At 52.9% G+C, this 23,478-nt stretch overlaps 1 protein-coding gene across 4 annotated transcripts in view; it reads right to left on the bottom strand.

Annotated features, from left to right (window-relative positions):
• Positions 1-23,478, bottom strand: part of MVB12B (multivesicular body subunit 12B) — a 194,289-nt gene that overhangs the window by 18,744 nt on the left and 152,067 nt on the right. For all 4 annotated transcript variants that reach the window (XM_055541167.1, XM_055541169.1, XM_055541173.1 and 1 more), the window contains exons 8-9: positions 9,263-9,318; positions 6,614-6,673 (exon numbers count right to left, since the gene is read on the bottom strand). In XM_055541167.1, the coding sequence (XP_055397142.1) occupies positions 6,614-6,673; positions 9,263-9,318 (116 nt within the window). The remainder of the gene's footprint in view (positions 1-6,613; positions 6,674-9,262; positions 9,319-23,478) is intronic.

Raw genomic sequence — 23,478 nt, 5'->3', positions numbered from 1 at the left:
GGATATGAACATTTTGCTTTTATAAAATTGGGACTCTGCCATTTCATTACTGATAGAAAAATCTTCTGCCTCACTTTCTCCCCACACACGCAGCTCCCAAATCCACTCTAATCTCATATATCGGAAGCGCTTGCAGAAGTCCATGCAAAGTGGACGTCCACAAGTTGGTTCCAAAAATTCTTTTTACCTCATGATGCCAAATGTATTTCCATTAATTTCACCTCAATGTCGTGACGTCAATGCGAGTGGAATCAGCCCCAAGCTAAATAAGCAATAAGCCCCATTTTTCAACACACAAACACATAAAGATGTCAGCTCAAACTGTTTACTAATTAACACTTAAAAAGACACAAATTAGATATGCGTGGCTAAGAGCAATTATAATCAAGACGAATTTCTCTAGTCATTTGGGAACTGAAAAAAAAAAAAATGCCTAATTGCTGGAACCAATGTTTTAAAAACTGAAATCACGCCAGTTAGCAAATATGTTCATTTAAGGAACATTCCACGTGACTACACTCTGGAGGACCGACTACAAACATGAGAACAAGGGAAATATTTATAAAATTAAAATTGTAAGCTCCTTTGGATTTATAACTTCAGCATTAAATACGTCTGCAAACAGCAGCCCATAAAAACCTGTAGCCATTAAGTGGTTAAATGGACTGCCTCCCTTGTCAATTTTAAGGGAGTGATTAATATCAGATCGTCCCTTTACTAATTAGACTCTCCCTTGTCTTTTAGCCTTAAAGTCGAGTGAAAATGGAGGCCGTCTGCTCCACCAGGGAGTGTGCTGGGCTAATGATGACGCTCCTCGCCACGTTTCTGAGTGGGGTGACCACTGAAGGGGGTTGAATGCTGTGGTCTTTTCCAGGGGAGGGTGGCAGCCATGGTGGGGAAAGTCTTTGTGTATGGGGCTGGGAGGCTCTCGGGTTGCCCTTTCAGGCACAGGAACCCTTGGCTCCTATTTATAGAGGCTTGCGGTGTTGTGCACTCGGCATGGAATCTATGGTCGAGGCCACTGTCTCTGGGCCACTGCTCTGGAGACAAGGGACAGGGCGGTGGGTGAGGGAGGTGGGGCTGGGGGTGGGGGGGTAGGATGAACAGGCTACGGGAGAGGCAAGGAGACCGGAGAATTGCTGCCGAACTGAGGAGCTGGGGAGCTCCCGGGCTGGCTGTGAGGGGCATCCATCAGAGGGAGGGATGGGGCGCCTGCTTACAAGGGAAATAAAGAGCGGCAGAGACAGAGAATATTTATATGCCCATCTCCTGGCGCTGAGAGAAGACGCTTCATCACCGGGTCGGCTGCGAAATTACACTTTTCTCGACTCTTGAACGGAGAGAACCTTTTGTCTGGGCAACAGGGAGGACGATAAGGGCTTCACACTGGATGCAGCCCTCCGGGGACCCCTGCCGCCCTCCTGCAGAGCCCAACGACTGCTGCCTGGGGCACCGGGGCCAGGTCAGAGCCAGAAGGGATCACTGCAAACCCCCCCGCCCCCTGCCCGCCCCAACAGCTGCTGCTGGCTGCTCCTTGGTCACCTCCTGTGGCCCGGAGAGGGTGAGCAAAAACATGCTCTCCTGACTTAAGGGGTAATTTACGTGGCAAAGCCCCTGCCCCGAGCCGAGGGTAGATGTGGATGGCATGGGATGTGGCTGCTGGAGCCTGGAGAGTGACAGCCTTAAAAGTGAGGACTGGTTTACTCACCTCGGCTTCGTTTACTTCAACAGCCCACACCACCTGCGAGCACCTAAAGAATTCCCCCCAAACGTGGCGGGTGGCATGGCCACTGACTTTATAATCGTGACCTTCCTTGGGGGCCATTCGTGAAACGCAGCCTGGTGTCACTGCGCCTGTGGGGGGCCTCCTGTGGGCGCTATGGCCACGGTGGGATCCCCGGGCCTGCACGCCACCCTGAGGATGGGGAGGCCAGGGGACCTGCTCCAGGGTCAGCATAGGTGGCGGATTTGGCGTGCTATCTGGGGGAGAGGGGCTGGACTCAAAAACTGTGTCCCTCCACTATGCCATGTCTCCTCCACGGTCCGCACAGTCTACAAACATTGGTGTCTACACAGCGGCGGATGGCTCTGGTCCACACTGCCAGCGAGCCTTGTGCCACCTTCCTGCTGGCAGGGCCGGGTGGCACCCTCTCCTTGAGGTGGTCAGATTCCACGGTGGGGGAGCTGGAGGAGCACGCCACCCACTGCTGGGGGGGGTGACACCCAGTCTCCCTGCACTTGTTACTCCTGGAAGTGGCAGGCTGGGGTCTGGTGGGTCCCTGCTCTGGGTGGGGGGGCACCTGGGGACAGGTGTCCTCTCTGGCCCCAAATCACGAAGCTCAAGACCGACAGAGCGATGAGGCTGGTTCGGGGGTGACTTGTCCCTGAGGCCAAATGATGGTGACAGAGCATCCCCCAGGCAGGACGGGGTGGGGACGGCAAAGCCGGCAGGGGAGCAAGCAGGCCAACGCCACTCCTGGACGTGCTGCTTCAGGGCGAGCACTCCCACTTCCTCTACAGTCAGGACCACTGTGTGCCGGGATGACACCACCTCCCCCCGGGGGCATGCAGGGATAAGGAAGGGGAGAGCCTGCCCCTTACAAAGCAGCCCCCACAGACGCCAGGCTCTCCCTGCTGTTTTCCAATCCCAGGCGAGATCTGGGTGGCGGGGGAGAGGGGTGGGCGTTGTTCAGGATGGGCAAGGGGATGGTGCAGGTCACGGTCAGCCCTGAACCCAAAGGCAGTCTCCTGATCTTGGGGGAAGGCGTTGGGCTTGATGCTGTAAACAAGAGCAAAGCAAGCCCCCAGCCGAGCTCCTGCTGCTCCCAGGCTCTTCCCCAAGCAACGCCCTTCACCCCCAAACAACAGACAGACTGGGTGCAAGTGAAAAGGGGCAAAATCACCCTGAGCAAGGGGACCCCCAGGTGCTCAGGGCCAGCCCACGGAGCCTGAGAGCGGGGCCAGGGGGCCAGGGAGCTGTGGGCTCAGCTCCTCCTCTGCCTCCAACTCCAGGAGCTATGCTGAGTTCAGAGGCTGAGAGGGGCTAGTTCTCCAGTTTATTTATGGAGAATGCTCGCCGATGTTGTTGCGGGAGTGTGTGGATGTCAACATGCTAATCACCATTACGTGCACGTGGATGGCTGGTGGAAGTAACTTCTAAATCCTCAGATTAAATGAAAACCCTCACGGCCTCCCTGACAGTGGGGATGTCTGCGATGGTTTCCCAGCCTATTTAGCATGTCTAACCTCTCCCCATTTCCCTACATTTTCTCTAACTCCACTTTAATCTCCTTCAACAGAGAACACAGCGTGTGCTTTTAACCCATCACTGAAAGCAAGGAAGGAAGCCGGGCGGGGTCCACTGGCTCTCTCTGCTCTGCCACAGAGGGCAGAGCGTCAGGCTGCAACGGGGCGGACTTGCACCAACTCGCCCCGCTTCCTGTGGACCAGGGGGATGGTGGTGACAGTGACCACGACATGACTGGACTTGCCTGGTGGTCCGCCTACCAATGCAGGGGCCGTGGGTTTGATCCCTGGTCCTGAAGGGTTCCATGTGCCTCGGGGCAACTAAGCCTGTGTGCCACAACTACTGAAGCCCACGCGCCCTAGAGCCCGAGCTCCGAAACAAGAGGAGCCGCAGCGATAACAAGCCCGCGCACCACAGCGAGAGAGGAGCCCTGGTCCGCCGCAACTCGAGAAAGCCCATGTGCAGCAATGAAGACCCAGCGCAGCCAAAAATAAATAGAAAACACACCGCCCACAATCATGACACTTGCTATACCTCATTGAGAGACGCTTGCTCCTGGGAAGCAAAGTTACGACCAACCGAGACAGCATATTAAAAAGCAGAGACATTACTTTGCCAACAAACGTCTGTCTAGTCAAGGCTATGGTTTTTCCAGTGGTCATGCATGGATGTGAGAGTTGGACTATAAAGAAGGCTGAGCGCCAAAGAGTTGATGCTTTTGAATTGTGGTGTTGGAGAAGACTCTTGAGAGTCCCTTGGACTGCAAGGAGATCCAACCAGTCCATCCTAAAGGAAATCAATCCTGAATATTCATTGGAAGGACTGATGCTAAAGCTGAAACTCCAATACTTTGGCCACCTGATGTAAGAATGGACTCATTTGAAAAGACCCTGATGCTGGGAAAGATTAAAGGTGGGAGGAAAAGGGGACAAAAGAGGATGAGATGGTTGGTCCATCACCAACTCCATGGACATGACTTTGAGTAATCTCTGGGAGTTGGTGAAGGACAGGGGGACTTGGCATGCCACACTCCATGGGCTCGCAGAGAGGTGAACACGACTGAGTGACTGAACTGAACTGATACCTAACTGGGCAGCTGCCAGAGCAAGTGCTGCTCTGGACCATTTCCGTGACTGTCTCAGGGACACCCACAAATGCTACAGAGCGTTTTCATTGTTAATACCCTCCTGGTTTTACAGAAGAGGAAACTGAGGCTCAGAAAGGTTACATGGAAAATCTGAGGATGCTACCCCCGCCAAGCTCTGCTCAGAGCGCCCGACATCAGCACACCATACTCTAAACAAACACATTTTTGGCCCTTCCGTGGGAAGAGAGTTAAGAGAATTGATGGTGGTTTCCACCACGGGCACTGGCTCTACCACTGGGCTCTCTCCTATTTCACCCTGTCCTGGTCACCTGAAGGCCCAGGTGGGGTCAGGACCCAGGTTGATGGGCCTCCCTAGTACCACTGTCCTCACCAGCCCGAGGACAGGGGGCCATGGACTTTACGTCATAACGGAGGGCGTCTGGAGTATGACGCGCTAGCTCTCCATCTTGTCTTGAGCAGATAACTTCGCCTCTCTGAACCTCAAGTTCTGACCCACGAGATGGGGAGGAATGTTGTCACCTTGGCAGCCTGGGGTGAGAATCGGTGATAATGGAGGTAAAGTCCAGGCCCATGTAGCAGGTGCTTAAATAAACAGGGCTCTGGCTACAGCCCAGGAGGATGGGTAGGGAGAGAAGGGGTGACGTTCACAGCTGCCCTGTCTCCGGCACTGGCCACCTACCCCCACCAACCCACAGTGATGGTCACTTGCTGTCTATGGTGTTTTTCACACCTGTCCCTTTAGTGTTCATGAGACAGGTTTTCCTGTTATCCAAGCTTTAAGCAGAGAAGGGGCATACCCCTGGCCCCCCCCACCCCTTAAAGTCTGTGCAACCTTGTCCATCCTGAAAGGTCACAGGCTGCTCCTTGCTTCACAGCCTGCGGCCAGAGCTGTTGCTGCTGCTGCTGCTGCTGCTAAGTTGCTTCAGTCATGTTGGACTCTGTGCGACCCCAGAGACGGCAGCCCACCAGGCTCCCCCGTCCCTGGGATTCTCCAGGCAAGAACACTGGAGTGGGTTGCCATTTCCTTCTCCAATGCATGAAAGTGAAAAGTGAAAGTGAAGTCACTCAGTCGTGTCTGACTCCCAGTGACCCCATGGACCGCAGCCCACCAGGCTCCTCCATCCATGGGATTCTCCAGGCAAGAGTACTGGAGTGGGGTGCCATTGCAGGTCTCTGCAAAGGCCGTGTGGACACGCTCACCGGCGCCACCCTGTGGGGACCCCACACAAAGGCAGTATGGGGGGGGGCGCGTCACCTCACTTTGAGCCAGGGCTGACCTGGGGCTCCAACCCACCGGTGTTTTTCTGATGTGGCAGCCGGTCATTGTTCTACCCCTCTTAAAATCTATAGATGACAGTCAGCTTGGGGTTTTATGATTTACTGAAAATCCAAGACAAAGGGGGACTTTTTTGTCTTGTTTTTGCTGTGACAGGTTTAGAAATTTGTTGTACTATATTGATTCAATTTTCCTTGATTTCAGCCATCTTTCAATAATGCAACCTGCTTCTGCTAGCTGGGTACACAAGAGAACACCCAGAGGAGCTGAGAATATTGAAATGGTTCTTCCATTTCCATCTCTGAGACGGATGTCCCTCTCCGAGGAGAGCCGGCTGCAAGCATGTGACCGCTTAACAGCCGTCTCCACACGGAAGACGACACACACGCCGGCGCTGTCTGACGGAAGTGGGGAGACCACCGGGAGAGCTGACCCCCGGTTTCGTTCTGTTATCGCCACTCTCTGTCCTCAGAGGCGTCACATGTGCTTCCAAATCCTGGGATCTCTTTTTATTAGGAAAACATCCAAACTCTTTCTAACCAGGCTGCCAAGTGGGGTTTGGCTTTATCAAGCACAATGGAATGTGTCCTGATCCTTCCCCTAAATCATGAAATGGCTCAGACATTTCCTCAAACCCCTACTGGAGGCAAATAATAAAGCTGAAGGATAAAGAGCTAACTCCGCGCCCTGGCCCCAGCCTCTGCCTTCTTTAAGCTGAGACTTTTAACAAAATGAAGCAGCGTTGCCTGTTCCGTGTTATCATGTAAAACCTTCTGTCTTATTACTTTAAGTAATACACACATTAAAAAGAGAGCTTCTTTTTCTAAGAAGTAAACTTGAGTGAAAGCGTCTTTCTCAGAGGGCTGCCCCATGCTGAGGTCCCTTCTTGTGCCTGGAACACACCCTTAATGTGGAAGGGAGACGCCGGGCCAGCCAGCGAGGACCCAGGCCCCACCTGCCCCATCCTGGGGAGCTTGCTTACCTCTTTTTCAATTTCTGCCAGAGATTTGATGGTGATTCCCAGGAGATCAAAGGGCTGCATCTGAAAATACATCAAGTCATCCTCTTACGTGGCTGGAAAAAGTGCTGCTTCACATTTGCTCTTCTTCACAATTGCGACACTTCAAACCCCACTGCGATCTGGTGTTTTCTCCACTCCTCTGCCACAGAAACCATCAGTGTGACTCCACAGTGCTGCGGGAGCAGACTCAGAAAACCTGGCTGCCACCGGGTCCCTTCTGGTGGGGACTCCTGCTTAGGCGCCCAGGTTGGGGGCGGTCACAGCTCTCCTGAAAGACCATCACTGTCACCAGTCACTTCTGCCTCTCGTCTCTCTCTGACCGCCCCCCCACTCCGCCACCGCCACCCGCCCCAGAAAGGCCAGTATGCTCTTTCTGCAGCCAGGGGGATGCAGGTGCCCACGGCTTCACTACACTGCCCTGACCACCCCCGCCTGTGTGTTGGAACAGGTCTGAGGAACTCTGGGGAGGCAGGCAGCCCATCTCTTGCCTGGGACTCCTTAGCATCAGGGAAGAGGGTGGAGGGAATTCTAGGTCATTTAAAATGCCAGGTGAATGAACTAACCAACTGCCCACCAATGGTCGTTTGAGAAATCAAAGAGTGGTGGAAAATAATAACACCATTTTAATGGGGTGTTTGTTTCTAAAACTTCATAGAGATGGGGACCTTTCTTCTTTGAAAACACTGGCTTTTCCACAGCCAGCATGAAAAATTAAACCACAGGGCAACGAGAGTCAGCTGGAGGCCCAGAGAAGCCTGGGCTGAAGCACCCGGTGAGGGGCAGAGGGAGCCCTGTCTCCAAGGTCCCTGGCCAGGGTCTCCTCTGGGATCCCCATGGTCTATATTCCCAAGGCAGCCCCCCAGGGCTAGCAGCTGGGGGTGAACAGGTGAGAGTCGGATAAAACCCCCAGAGGCCTTTGTGGTTTTGAATTGCAGCCCAGAGGCAGGGGGCAAGAGCTGGAGTCTGAGCTGAGCCAGTGGGGGGATTCCCTGAAGGCCGGCTCTGAGCCCCAGGACCTGGATTCTGACGGGACTCAGTGCCTCCGCCTGCCTCTAGGTGGGATGTAGCAGGACAGGTTAATCCCTCCATCAACCTCCTCTCCGGTTACAAAGCATTGGCGGGTGAGCCCCTCCTGGCCAGGCCGGGCTGCCGGGAGATTAGAGAGAGAAGCGAGGGGAAGCGCTGGACTTGGCCCGTGGCCACCTGCCTGAGCACTCGCTGAGTCGGCAGAGCCCGGACTTGGGACGGGGCCACTGAATTAGGCTCTCGGCTTCTGGAGCTGCGCTGCCCGCAGCCACAAAACAGTTTGGCTTTCTCCTGCTGCCAGCCCGCGCGGCGTGAGCATGGGGCCGCCTGCCCCCGCGGCCCGGGATCCAGCGGTGGTCCAGCTGTTGTATCATTAGGCTCTAACTGCCCCACTAAACTTGCCCGCTTGGAGCCGCAGCGCAGGACAGAATGGCCTCTCCAATGGCGCGGGCGGGAGAGGCGCCAGCATCTCCATGGCAACACAGCCAAGTGGAGTGAGTGGTCGGCTGAAGTTACACAGGCTCCGCGTGTCAACATCACGGGCGTGTTTTTTTCTTTTTTTTTTTCCAAGATTAAGCTGCTTACCAGAAGGGTTCAGAGGAGGCCTATTATATTTCATGAAAATGGAAACTCCAGGGCAGGTCAGATCGCAAGCTGGGTGGTTTTAAGCTGGATCCAAGAAAAACACTTTTGCTTGAAGGACTCTGAGCTGGTGCCCAAATCAGGGCTGTCATGTTTATTAACTACTCAAGAGCAAACTTCTGCAGCAAGGATTTGAAAAAAATCCAGAAACAAGTCTACTGAGCCCGCAGACCAGGCCTGCACCGCTGAGGGGTGCAGGCACTGCCAGAGACAGGGCACAGGGGTGCCAGATGGGCCCTGCAAGGCCATGCATGCCTCTCAAGGTGTGGGGTCCGGCCTTCAGGTCTGGCTAGTTCACTCGTCCCTCTGTCACTAAAGACGGCTTGGGGGCCCAGCCTGGCCTCGGTTCCCTCTCGTGTACCGTGGGGTCTGGGCTGGCCTGCCATGGGCGATGGACCCACAGCTGCCGAGCAGCAGCCTGCGTGAGCAGGCCCAGCCCTGCCATTCAGACGCCTGTGACTCAGAGCGGAGAATGTGGTCATCACAGGATGCGGCAATGACAATGGGAAAGGGTTAGCAGCTTGCTTTCTACTGAACGTTGTCAATGTTAAATAAAAAACAGCAGAAATTAACAAGGTGAGCTTGGAAACCAGGAACATTTACAGCCAGCGAGGTTCAGAACAATTTACCATCACATCTGAATCAAGAAGCCTCGGCCTGTGGTTGCGTCTGAGTATGTCTGTCCGTCTTTCTTGCTCCCTCCCCACCCTTATCCCTTCTTTTCTCTCACTTATCAAGAACCTTCTAGGCACAGCTACAGAATCCTGCTCTTGAGCTTCCGGTGGTGGGGGGTGGGGGGTGGGGCACAAAGGTAGCGATGGATGATTCTGGCAGGGGAGGGGTTTGGGGGCTGCCAAGATGGCCCTGCAGTGCTGTGAAGAGAAGGGCTTAGGCTAGGGGTGGAGGGAGCTGAGGGGGAGGGCAATCATGCAAGAAACTTACACTTTCTGGAACACAAGAAAACTTCTCTGAAATCATAAAAGGCACACCATCCATGGCTGCAAAAGAAAAGGGGGGGAAAAAAGCGAAAATAAATGGCATTGCAGATTCACTGACATTCAGTAACTTGAGCTATTGACACGGACAGTATAGGGCGGTCAGGGGCTGGAGCCGGCTGACACGTGCACAGGTGAGTGGGGCCCAAGGGCGATGTGTGCCCAGGTACCATCCGTGCTCCCAGGACACACACCTGGTGAGCGAGGCAGACACCCAGAGGGAAGTACAGACAGGAACTGTGAGAGCAAGGACGGTCCAGAGCCCACCCAGGGTCCCAGCTGTGAGTGGGGGGAGCCACTGAGGGGCTGGGAGCAGGACAGAGGCTCACAGGGTGGAAGGGACAAGGCTGGGGGCTCGGGGTGGAGGCGGGCAGTGAGTGTGTTCATGAGGTGCCCTCGTGGCCGAGTCCTGATCGCAGCCAGGCTGTCAGGCTCACAGGAAAGGTCCAGGTTCGGGGAGAAAGAGTGGTTCTGGAGTCAAAAAGACTGGGTTGAACCCTGGCCATGACCTTGGGTGTGCTTGGGTTTAAAAGGAGGGCAGTGCGGCCTGTGTAGGAGTTGGTGTGAGCTGTCCATGTGAGCTCGGCAGGTGGGCCTATGCGGCCACCACTGCTGGCTCCTGGTCTTTTAGGGCTGGATGGAGGCTCAACTGTCTGCTCAGTGTTTAGACGACACACAAGCGGTGGGAATGGGCCCTCAGAAGAGAAAACAGGGAAGGCAGGGGTCAGGGGTTAAGGTCCTTTCCCACGGCCCTGGATCCACAGTGTCCCCAGGTCATCATCGCCACCAAGTCACGACCTGGGGCTGCCCCTCTTCTCCCGGGATGAGGGATTCCTACGTCCATGTGGAAACCCTGGCACCCAGGGAAACAGGTCACCCTGGACAGAGCATGACACAGGTGCTCCTAGCGTGAAGGCTGGGCGGCCACAGGCTTGGGAGATGGGCAGGGGCTTCTCCCGGGGTCCAGCGTCCCCATCAGCCCCGAGCAGGGGCCAAAGTGGCCTCGCTAGTCCCAGCCACAGGCACGGCGTGGGGGGCCTCATGGTTTTCTGGTGAGTTGTGGTTACGGAAAGATGTGGAGTGATGAGTTCGTTCCCTGGGAATGAAGATCTCCACTTTCCCTGTCATCTCGGGGTGGGGGGGCCTTCTCTGGGACACTGCTGGTGGACAACGGTTTTTCTTTTTTTTTAGTCCTAAGAAATAGAGAGTCGCAGAAGGAGAAAGAAGAAAAGGAAGTAAGAAAAGAATTCTGGGACAAATCCTCTCTGATCAACAAGATGAGCCAAATGTCTCATTTTAAGCTACTTTCATCATTTCTGGGGAGGGAAAAAATGGACCTTCTCTGGGAAGTATGAAAAGGAACTAGCACGGCTGGCCCCACTACGGCACGGGACACCCCCTCCTTTCCTGGGAGGGCTGCGTGGGCCACGGGGCTCGGACAGAGACATCTGCAGTCAGAGACCTTGCATCACAGAGGCCCCGGGGACCTGCCTCCCTGCCTGGAGACCCAGCTAAGCACTGGGGACAGTGTGACACCTCCCCAGGAAGGAGCAGGGAGCCCACCATCACCTTACGCAGTATGTCATATACACAAATATACTAAGGAAATCTGAGCACCTACACGCATTCTACATGCGTGGAGAAGGAAATGGCAACCCACTCCAGGATTCTTGCCTGGAGAATCCCATGGATGGAGGAGCCTGGTGGGCTACAGTCTATGGGGTCACAAAAAGCCGGACATGACTGAAATGACACAGCCACACATGCGCATTCACAGCTGGGAAAATACAGCCCTGAACAGATGATCCCTGAAAGGCTGTGATGCCTTCTAGAAGAGACAAGACAAGGCCCACTCAGAACCCAAGGGAAGGGCCAAGCTCCCTTCCCCGTGGTTGCCACCGTCCACCCACCGTGGCTGGAAGTCAAGGCTCACCTCACGTGGCACTCTGACCCTGGCTGCTTCCTGATGCAGGCCGGTGGGCACGCAGCACTGGCAGCATTTCTGATCACTCACAGACAGGCGGTCGGGGGCCACAATAGGTGGAAGCAGTGATTCTAATCTCTGGCCCTCCTGTGAGGGATACTTGCTATTTCTGACAGCAAACCTGCTTCTTCCACACCAGGGCCTTTCATGGTTTTGAAAATACCACACACTCGACAAGTGTCTAGCTGGCCTTTGGCCAGCTCTTTTCCATCAGACCTACGGGCCAGGAGGTGACTATGTGCGCCAACAGCCCCAAGTCACACCCACCACTGTCCTCTGGACCCACACTTCCCTCCGTAGTCAGTCCCCTCGTCATGAAGCCACCGCCCACATCCTGCCCACTCCATGTCAGATGCTGGGAACCACAGCCTACTTTACCTGTCCCTCAAACTCTCAAAGCCCCTGTGGTCACCTGCCCTGGCTGCATTCCTGGGCTGGGAACCCTGTTTGGTCATTCACTGGGCTTTCTGCCCATCATAGTGTCTGGAGGTTCTGGAAAGATATGATGAAGATTGCCCTTCTCACTGGTGACATCTGTTTCCATCAAAATGTCAGTGTCTGTTCTGTGAACTTGTGTTCTGAAAATGTGGTATGCTGACCTGCAAGGGCTGGATTACTACAGGAAATGAGAGTCCTGGGGAGCACTGGGCAGGAGTGAGAGACACGAGGCTGGAGTCACAGCTGCACCCAAAGGGAACGGACGGGAATTGCCAAGGAGGGGTGCTCCCTGCCCCCACCTTCATCCTATGTCCACCCCCGTCCCTCCACCATCCCTCTGGGGTCAGCTCAGCGTGCCCTCTTGCAGGACGCTATCCCTGAAGTCCTGCCTGCCCCGCTGGGTGCCAGGCTAGGGCCGCGTCTCCTCTGCTGGCCATGAGCCTCTGACTGTCCACATCTGAGTCAGCTCTGTGTTCCTATCCCAGCACAGGGGGTGCCTGGGGAGCTCAGCATCCCCTGTAACGGGGCTCCAGGCTGGGATACCTCTGGGGAGAAGGGAGGATGCATTCCCAAGACTGAGAAGCAAGAGGCAGTGTGAGGGTGGCCCTTAGCACAGTGGGGTGATGGCCTCCTGACGGGGTTGAGCAGCAGAGGGGCCGCTGTGGAGAACCACGTGGACCTAATCCCACCTTGAGGGGAGCCGTCTGGGGAGGGAGAGAGAGATGAGAATCTGGGGATAAGTTTCCACTTCATCTTAAAAGAGTTCAGGATGGGAAGATGGGCAGAGCCAGACAGTCCTTGCATTCTTCTAGAGAACAGACTCTAACGGTCTTGGAGGAAAAGAGAGTGAATCCACGGGGTCCTGGGGGCAGAAGCTGCTGAATGGGCAGGCGCTGCCTCGAGAGGAACAGCCTCTGGGGTGACACGCTCGGACTCCCTGAAAAGGGGAGCCAGGTCCCCAGGAGCCACTGAGAGTCTGCTGAACAGATGATCTGCCAACCAAGTTTCATTTATTTAAAAAAAAAAAATCTAGCATAGCCAAGATTATGATAGGCTGAAAGAAGGCAGATTTGAGCAAAGCATTTGACAAATTTCTCACGTTATCTGAACGGACAAGACAGATAAGTACGGTTGGACAATGTTAAGGGTAGGAGAATCCATAACTGGTTGGACTAGATGTTCAAGAAGCTGATTAATAGATTGACACTGACCTCAAGCAACCTCTCTGGAGGGTGCCCAGGGCGTTATCAATTACTTCAGTGAAGGCACGCAGAGTAGGCATATCCGATATGCGGCCGATGGGGACAGCCCACAGATTGGATAAGGGAGAGAAATCCAATAGAGATCTCAAAAAGTCAGGGTCAGGGGCTAAATTTAATAGATGGAATTTGTTAAAGGTCAGTGTTAAGTCCTGTACCTTGGGTCCAAAATGCCAACTGCGTCAGATGGAATGAAAGAGATGTTCACCCTGGAATAACAGCAGAAGACACACAAAAAAGACTTGTCCGTAGTGGAACAAGTCAACAACGTGACCTGGCTGTTTAGAAGTTGGGAGCTGCCATTGTAAGCGACAGCACAGCCGTCCCCATGCCAGGGTGGGGAATCACCACCTTGGTCTGTTCTGGGCTCAAGGGAGGGGTTCCGTGCTGGGACTGTACTCTCAAGAGCCTTGTCCTGGACAGCTTGGTGAGGGACCTGAGGCCAGCCCACAGGAGGGAAGGAGAGGAAGTCATCAGATCTGCTGCTCTAGGGAGGCCTGACCATACCTGGCACCCAAGAGCCCAGTGTCCCGCATGCGAGAAGTGCAGCTAGATAGGTTCTGGTCCAGACAGAAGAGGGGCTTCCCTGGTGGCTCAGCAGTAAAGAACCTGCCTGGCAATGCAGGAGACACAGGTTTGATTCCTGGGTCGGGAAGATGCCCTGGAGAAGGAAATGGCAACCCACTCCAGTATTCTTGCCTGGGAAATCCCATGGGCAGAGGAGCCTGGTGGGCTACAGTCTATAGGGTCGCACAGAGTCGGATACGACTGAGTGACTGAACAACCACCATCACCAGATAAGAGAAGCCTTGGAGGTGAACGTGGTCAAGCGTCTGCACGTGTTCTGAGAGCTGTCACAAGAAGAGGGGCTGGCATCAGGGCACGATTTCCAGGGGAGACCTTGTCCTCCTCTGGAGAAGCCAGAAGGAAGGACACAGCACTGGCTGAGAAAGTTCCAGACGCACGGCCACTTGTCAGGGGGTTAGAGAGGGATCTTATGTGTCAGAAAAGCTGATCTGTGGGACTGCTACATCCCCTTCTAATTCTAGGACATCCATTTCTATTCTCCTTATCTGGGCAGCTTTTCCACATTTTAAGATATCTAGAGGCTTGTGAGACATAATTCTTAAAATCAATGGTGCTCATTTTTTACATGTTCCAAAAGATCTCATAAATCATCATCCGTGCTCCTCATGGGGGAGCACGTGTCTTCCTCACTGTGCTCTGGTGCTCTGTCCTCATCCCACTCCTCCCCCAGCCTTCAACCACTGCCAAGTCCCAGTCAGAGTGACACGCGGTGGAGGGGCTGAGGGGGAGCCGTGAGCAGGGGCAGCCCCCACAGAGCCACCGCTCAGGGGGTACATGTTCGTCCCCCCCCCTCCCAGGCCTCCCAGGCAGCCTGGGCTTGCACAGGGCTCTCACATGGACACAGCCTGACCGATCCATGGGCACAACCCAGAGGCAGGACACAGAGGTCTGTCCTTTCCTCACTGGCACTGAAGGTGGAGCTTCCGGGGCCCAGAGCAGTCCATTGTTCTGGTCCCTTGACCCCCTGAAACCTTGGATGTAGCAGAACTTCTCCCCTGCCCAACTCTAGGCCAGAGAGAGTGTGAAGGAAACGAAACCGCATTTACTGACCACACCCGAGAGAGCCAACGTGCACCAAATAACGTCCTCCACGATGGTCACGGGCAAGTTAACGTTTAAGGAACCCGAGGCTGAGGAGTTAGGGAGTTTGATGGGGCCAGGATTTGAGCCCAGGTGCCCAGCTGGCAGTGGCATGCCGTGGCTGTGGCAGGGAGGATGTGCAGCAGACGTGTGGCCATCTCACCCCTCTGGGCCTTGGCCGCCCTGCCTGTAAAGTGGGGACCACACGGCATCTGCCCGGGGAGGGGCTTCTGTGCAGGCCCACAGCCCCGCGCCAGGCAGGCCGCCTTTCAGGACTAGGACGAGTGCTCTCTTCGTCTTCTTCCTTCCACCCTCCCCCTTTTTCTCTTTTTCAATTTTACTTTTGGTGGCAGTTTTAACAAAACGCTGATCCTCGGCACCGAGCGGCACACAGCAGATGAAAGCAAGGATGTGCCGTGGGCTCCGTAGCGCAATTAGCATTCTCCTAAACAAACGAGCTTCAACAGAGCTGTAATTAAGCAGGCCTGTAATTAAGTATATGCCCTTTATCATAACGATCATGCTTAAAAATGGCATGATGCATGGAACTCTGTTATTAATGCTGTAATCCCAAACTGAAGTGCGACTACATAGAAATCAGCGTGTCAGGCCTGTCACCGGAGTGTTTGTAAAATACATTACAGAAAAAAACCAGGAAACAATGAGCTCATTCAACTGTTCTTTTTACAATCAGGCACTACAAGTCAAGAGGATTGTGAATGCTTACAGAATCTGCAAGGTTTAAACAAATAAAGCTCTAATCTGCTACTATATTAATACCGCTCCCTCTTCTAAAGAAGGAAAGGAGGTGGGGGGGTGGTTATTTATTTTTTTCCCAACTGACCGTGCTACCTGCCTTTGCTTTCCTTGCGGGAAGAAGTCCGATTTGCATGTCATTTCTGTTTGGACATAAACTGGATTCGTTTGCACAGACACCTCTGCCATGAATCTGCAGGAACTCTGCCTGGCAACAGGAGAGGGCCATAGCTCCTGCGTACGGGAACTATAATTTTACTTGCCAAGGCAATCCCTCGGTGCCTTCCCTCCATTCTCGCCTCCACACACACACGTTTGGACTTCTGCAGGCCCAACACAAACCCACTGCTGACCAGCTCCCAAAGGCACCGGGCCCAGGACCAGCTGATGCCTTCCTCAAAGAGGAAATACTCCAATCAACACATGAATTACTTCCAGCACACTCGATCCAGAGATTCATAAAGTCATAGGGTGAAAATGTGACCCTCATGCTGGGAAAGACTGAAGGCAGGAGGAGAAGGGGGCGACAGGGGACGAGATGGTTGGATGCCATCACCAACTCTATGGACATGAATTTGAGCAAACTCCAGGAGATGGTAAATGACAGGGAAGCCTGTCGTGCTGCAGTCCAGGGGGTCGCAGAGTCCGACATGACTTAAGAGACTGAACAACAATGGTGAAAATGTAAAATTTTTAAAAAGACTCCATCACCAGCATCTCAACTGTCATCTGCTTACAGCTGCCAAGTGGTGTTAAGTGAGCTCAGTTGTGCTTCCTCAGAAGTCCTCGCAGAGATGAGGGTGAACAACGTGACTTATTGGCAGGCAGTCATTTTCACAATAAAATTACATGCAGTTGGAATGGTGGGAGGCCTTTAATTCTGTGTACCTGCTTGGGGCTCAGAGCTGTAAATAATCAGCAACCCGGCCCTTTCTTTCCCCCTTTCCTAGGGCGTTTCAAAAGTCCTTTACAGTCTGTGATGGGAAAAATGCCAACAACTCAAGATCTCAGGGCCATTTCTCAAAACTCATTTGCAAACCAAAACGGCCAAGCCCGTTCTGCTTTCTTTGATTTCACTTTGGGGAAATTCCTTGGAAGATATTTGTGGATGCCCCAAAGCTGTCTGCTAGGTGACATTCCAATTGAGTTTACACAAGGCCAACAGCTTCCTTCTGGATCCCCATAGTAATCAGTTTAGCCACGTTACTTGTAAGCCAAAAGCAGTGCTTTATCGGCCACAACCAGAGCCTCCCAAGTCCCATGCATGAGGCGGCTCCGTGGGAGGAAGGAGGCAACTGTCCTCGTGGAGGGGGACAGGCATGCCTGGTCCGCAGTACACTGCTGGGAAGAGGCTGGGGGCCTGTGGCAGGCACCCCCTGCCCACACCTCTGACTCAGGACAAGCATGTCATCTCTCTGAGCCTGCTTCCTTGACTGCAGAAGGAAGGAAGTCATACCTGGACGGCTGCAAAGTTTAAATGAGGTTAAAAGCGTAAAGCCCCAGGTACAAACTAAGTCCTCAGTAACTATCAACACCCCTGCACTAGATGGAAAAGCCATCTAAGATAGACCTTTCTTTCTCTCTGCTTTTACATAAAAACACAACTGCATCCACATTCAATTACGTAATCTGAGGCCAAAGGCTTTTGGGGGTGCAAAGGCAAAGCCTGCCCGGGACGGCTTCCCTGGGTGCCCTGACCTTGGCTCTCCTGGCGTCTGCCGTCCCTACAGTCACAGGTCAAGCTCACCTGTGAGAGCAAGGCCCATGCTGGTCCAGGTGCTAAACGTCCCCTGGAAAAGAGCCCCCAAAGCCAAGAGAACAAAACTGCCCCTGGGTGTCAGGAGGCTAATTTTACCAGGTTAGGCAGAAAGCAACAGTTATAACTGGACATGGAACAACAGACTAGTTCCAAATAGGAAAAGGAGTACGTCAAGGCTGTATATTGTCACCCTGCTTATTTAACTTATATGCAGAGTACATCATGAGAAACGCTGGGCTGGAGAAAGCACAAGCTGGAATCAAGATTGCCGGGAGAAATACCAATAACGTCAGATATGCAGATGACATCACCCTTATGGCAGAAAGTGAAGAGGAACTAAAAAGCCTCTTGATGAAAGTGAGAGAGGAGAGTGAAAAAGTTGGCTTAAAGCTCAACATTCAGAAAACGAAGATCATGGCATCTGGTCCCACCACTGCATGGGAAATAGATGGGGAAACAGTGGAAACAGTGTCAGAGTTTATTTTTCTGGGCTCCAAAATCACTGCAGATGGTGACTGCAGCCATGAAATTAAAAGACGCTTACTCCTTGGAAGGAAAGTTATGACCAACCTAGAGAGCATATTGAAAAGCAGAGACATTACTTTGCCAACAAAGGTCCATCTAGTCAAGGCTATGGTTTTTCCAATGGTCATGTATGGGTGTAAGAGTTGGACTGTGAAGAAAGCTGAGTGCCGAAGAATTGATGCTTTTGAACTGTGGTGCTGGAGAAGACTCTTGAGAGTCCCTTGGACTGCAAGGAGATCCAACCAGTCCATCCTAAAGGAGATCAGTTATGGGTGTTCACTGCAAGGACTGATGCTAAAGCTGAAACTCCAATACTTTGGCCACGTCATGCAAAGAGTTGACTCACTGGAAAAGACCCTGATGCTGGGAGGGGTTGGGGGCAGGAGGAGAAGGGGACAACAGAGGATGAGATGGCTGAATGGCATCACCGACTCGATGGACATGAGCTTGAGCAAACTCCGGGAGCTGGTGATGGACAGGGAGGCCTGGCGTGCTGCGATTCATGGGGTCACAAAGAGTCGGACACGACTGAGTGACTGAACTGAACTGAGGCAGAAATACAGCACTTTTCAAATAAAGATGCCTTCACACCACAAATGAATGGTCTCTGAGGTTCTATTTTGTGTGGGTAATCAGGAAGTCCCCCCATATCTCTGCCCCTACCTTCCAAATGCACAGCACCTGACGATAACTGTCACTTCAGTCCTGTAGCCTGCTTCCCCTTTCCGCATCCCCACATCCTGGGAGGAGTCTGGGGGCCCTCCAGCCCTCCTGCCCCACCATTCCAAGAAGCACCCCAGAGGGCCCCAGGGGCTGTGCAGGAGGACCCTCGAGGGTCTTTGCTGGGCGGTGGGAGCCCATGCAGCTGGGCCATGGGTGGCTGCCACGCCCACCACGCCCTCTAAATACATGAAAGAGACACCCTCACTTGGCTGCAGAAAGTGAAAAGTGAAGTTGCTCAGTCGTGTCCGACTCTTTGTGACCCCATGGACCGTAGCCTACCAGGCTCCTCCATCCATGGGATTTTCCAGGCAAGAATACTGGAGTGGGTTGCCATTTCCTTCTCCAGGAGATCTTCCGGACCCAGGGATTGAACCTGGGTCTCCTGCACTGGAGGCAGACGCTTTACCGTCTGAGCCACCAGGGAACTATAAAACTCTGTAAGTACTTCAAGGCTTGGGGCAGGGACCAACTGCATTTCCCTCAAAGTAAAGATAAAATCCAGTTAAGCGACACTTGCCCCTGTGGCTTGTTGAGGGGCTCCCGGGCGGGTCACTATCACCACGTGTTCACACCACGTGTTCACACCTGCTTCCCCAGTGCGCACACACACAATCTCCTCCATGAGCTCGAGAGCAACACAAAGGCCTCTGTGAGCACAGAACAAGAGGCAGAACCGAGGGGCCAGCCCAGGGGTACTGCCACCAGGGGCAAGCACGTTGCTCAGGGAGGTGGGCGAGGTCTAAACCGAGCCGGTCAACCCACAGCCACTGTCCTGCGACTGAGGCCAAGCCTTGACGGGGACGGGACAGACCTGGCAGGGTCGGACCCAGCGCAGGAGATGAACGTTGTTCTCCAGGGCTCTTTCCACTGTCTCAAAACCAACTCATACATATTTTTTAAGTTTTCTTTTTCTCAACCTCTCAATAAATGAATGTTTTCTAAAGAAACAATTCCAATAGTCCAGTTACGTGAAAGTGCCCCTTGGCTGCAGAGCCCTATCCTCTGGGGCAGCCGGGGTAGTGGTCTGCACACGGCCCCTGTAGTCCCTCCATTTCCTGTGTTTGCCTATGAGCTTGCAAGTCAAGAAGAAATGTAGCATTTTTTTGGGTACAGGCTTCCCTGGTGGCTCAGACAGTAAAGAATCTGCCTGCTAATGCAGGAGACCCAGGTTTAATTCCTGGGTCAGGAAGATCCCCTGGAGAAGGGAATGGCTACCTACACCAGTGTTCTTGCCTGGAGAATTCCATGGACAGAGGAGCCTATTTCACTTTTTCCTTTTTCATTGGTGTTTTTTAACAAAAATAGCATCACAGCATAACCGACTGTTCTGCAGTTTGTTTTTTCCACCTGTCAGAGAACTTGTGTTGGGGTGGCTACAGATCTATCCCAGTCTTTGTTACAGCTGCACCGAAGAAAGGGTGGAGACAACGGAGGGCCAGCTCACAAGGAGCCCTGACTGCTATCTGCAGTGGCCTGAATGTCCCCGTGAGGCCCCTGGGAAACCACTGAAGGGTTCTGAGCTAGAGAGGACCTATCATGTTTGTATTTTAGGGATGTCTCCCATGCTGCGATGAGAGTAAGGTTGGAGGTGGGGCAACCTGGAGGAGGTTCTGACAGCAAATCAAGGGATGCTGGGGGCCTGGGCTAGGACTGTGACAGTGAGAGCAGAGGGCAGGGGACAGCGGGAGGGATATTTAGATGGCACAATCAAGAGATGCGGCGATGCGCTATGGAGGAGCAAGGGCAGAGGAGCCAAGGGTGCTTCTGAGGTGTTCTGAGGTTCCAACAGTTGGGAGAAAGGGTGCTGGGCATGGATGTGGGGGCGGGGGCGGGAAGTGCAGGGCGAACTGGAGGGTCCCATTTTGGATGTGTGAGGTCTGAAGGGCTTGTGAGACATCCAAGGGAAGACACTGGCCAACACTGGTGCGGAAACAAGCGCCAGAAATGCGAGGCTGGTTGGTGAGGACCGCCCGGACACAAGTACAGGAGGGAGACCTAAGGGAGTGTTTGGCTGTTACCTGCATCGTGATAACTGAGGACAGGTGGGCCCAGGATGGAACACTGAAGGATGCTGACTGTTAATGTGCAGGCTGAGGCAGAGAAGTTGGCAAAATGATGGGAAGAAGATGAGAATGTACTCTGAAAGTAGATGTGTCAGTAGGAACCTGGTTTTAATAAGCAGATACATGTCTGTGGGTATACTTTGGCTTTGCAGATAGGTTCATTTGTGCCACATTCTAGATTCCACTTATAAGTGAAGTCATATGGTATTTATCTTTCTCTGTCGGACTTACTATACTTAGTATGATAATCTCTAGTTGCATCCATGTTGCTGCAAATGGCAACATTGCATTCTTTTTTTATGGCTGATTGGTATTCCATTGTGGGTTTCCCAGGTGGCACAGTGGTAAAGAATCTGCCTGCCAATGCAAGAGATGCAAGAGACATGGGTTCGATCCCTGGGTTGGGAAGGTATCCTGGAAGAGGAAATGGCAACCCGCTCCAGTAGTCTTGCCTGGAAAATTCCATGGACAGGGGAGCCTGGCGAGCTACAGTCCTTGCCATAACAAAGAGCTGGACACGACTGAGTGACTGAACACAGTATTCCACCGTATACAGAACAGACTTCTGGTTGCTGAGCGGCAGGGGAAGAAGGATGGACTGGGAGTTCCGGGTTACTAGATGCAGACTACTGAGCTTAGAACGGATAAACAACAAGGTCCTGCCGTACAGCATGGGAACTATATCCAATCTCCTTGTATAAACCATAGTGGGAAACAATATCAAAAAAAAAAAAAAGAATGGATACATGTGTATAACTGAGTCAGTCCTGAATATTCATTGGAAGGACTGATGCTGAAGCTGAAGCTCCAATACTTTCATCACCTGATGTGAAGAACTGACTCATCAGAAAAGACCCTGATGCTGAGAAAGATTGAAGGCAGGAGGAGAAGGGGATGACAGAGGACGAGATGGTTGGATGGCATCACTGACTTGATGGACATGATTTTGAGTAAGCTCCAGGAGCTGGTGATGGTCAGGGAAGCCTGGCGTGCGCAGTCCATAGGATTGCAAAGAGTTGGATACGACTGAGCAACTGAACTGAGTCATTCTGCTGTACAGCAGAAATTAGCACACCACTGTAAATCAACTATACTTCAAAAGAAGAAAATCAGGTACAGAGGTGAACACATGTAGGTATGTATATGTATATATACATACATTTACATGTATGTGTATGTGCCCCAACACACACACACGTAATACACTTCTATCTCCTGGGGCCAGAGAAGCAGTGGCACCTTGAAAGTGATGAGAATGCCCAGTGCCCCGATTTGGGATTCCAGGATTCTTCTCTAAAAGAAACGGGGCCCTTTGGAGAAGTGGCCAGTTGAGTGCTGGGCAGGGAAGGAACACGCAACATCTTGTTGTACTAGAAAGTAAAGACTTTCTCAAAGAACGAGGGGAAAGCAGCAGAAGGTCGGGCCTCCCATCAGAGTGATGAGTATCAAAATAAATAATGGTAAGAATGAATATGAATCCATTCAGTTCAGTTCAGTCGCTCAGTTGTGTCCGACTCTTTGCGACCGCATGAATCGCAGCACGCCAGGCCTCCCTGTCCATCACCAGCTCCCGGAGTTCACCCAGACTCACGTCCATCGAGCCAGTGATGCCATCCAGCCATCTCATCCTCTGTCGTCCCCTTCTCCTCCTGCCCCCAATCCCTCCCGGCATCAGAGTCTTTTCCAATGAGTCAACTCTTCGCATGAGGTGGCCAAAGTACTGGAGTTTCATTAGTCCACATCAATATACACAAACTGGGGATAAGAGAAAACTCTTCTTTATGATAAAATGCCAACTAAGAAATACTGAAGGAAGGATGGAGCGACAAAATCAACAGATGCTAAAACTAGGAGGTGAAAATCTGATTTGGAATGAGCTGTTTACATAGTCTGAAGTATTTCCCACAACATATGCGTTAATTACAAAAGGAAAAACAGAAACTTCACGGTGAAGAAACCTGGCAAACAGCACTTCAACCAGCAAAACCTCACCACGGCCGAGTCACACCCACATCACAGACCTCCTGATACGATACACCAAGAATAAATAACAGTGAAGAGAACTGGCCTTGGAGCCAGGGGGCCCACATGGGGCCAGTCTGGTCTCAGCATTCTCATCTGTGAGTGAGCGGCTTGGGCTACATCAGCCACCTGGCTGGTGCTCACCTGGCAACTTTCAAAAATTACTGCTGCTGCTGCTGTTTCTCCCTGGGAGGTTCTGCTTTACTTGGTCTGAGGAGGGGACTGAGGCATCAGTCAGTCTTCAAAGCTCCCAGGTGGCTGCAGTGTGCAGCTAGGTCTGCACAGCCTTGGGCCATCTGTCCCAGCCTTGACCTTCTTCAGTCTCACAAATGGTAAGAATCACCCTAAGTATTAAATACGCATTGGTGATTGGAGACCTGGATTTAAGCTTCAGAAGAAACAATGGACGAAATCCACCCAGGCTGGCCCACTGTAGGTAACAACTGATTTCTCTACCCTTCCTCTAGATTCTACGCAAAAAGCCTTCTCAAAAGCAACAATCACGAAGGGTTATAGTAAGTTCTGGACCAGAGGCCTCCCCTCTCCTGGGGTTAAAGGGCAGAGAGAAGGTGTCCAGGTTGTCCAGCACTGACCCATGCTCAGGGGAGCACTGCCCTGGGGTACCTGTCCAGGGGACAGCGTCAGGGACACTTACACACGCGTCCATGGTTGGATGGTATCACCGATTGAATGGACATGAATTTGGGCAAACTTCGGGAGGTGGTAAGGAACAGGGAGGCCTCGGGTGCTGCAGTCCCTGGGGTGGCAAAGAGTCGGACACAACTTGGTGACTGAACGAGAATTAAGCCTCTGCACGGCCCCATGAGTGTCACCACCCCGGCTCTGCAAAGGGCTCCGGAGCCCAGAAGGGAGGGGCCAGGTCAGGGCCACAAAACTGGCGCAGAAATGGGGACACCTCCCTGCGTGGCATGAAGCAGTCAGAGAAGGATGGGAGCAGAAAGCCGC

Source organism: Bubalus kerabau, chromosome 11, assembly GCF_029407905.1.
Source record: "Bubalus kerabau isolate K-KA32 ecotype Philippines breed swamp buffalo chromosome 11, PCC_UOA_SB_1v2, whole genome shotgun sequence".
Lineage (NCBI taxonomy): Eukaryota > Metazoa > Chordata > Mammalia > Artiodactyla > Bovidae > Bubalus > Bubalus kerabau.
The sequence above is the reverse complement of the archived record's forward strand: the minus strand, read 5'-3'. Positions and strand labels throughout refer to the sequence as shown.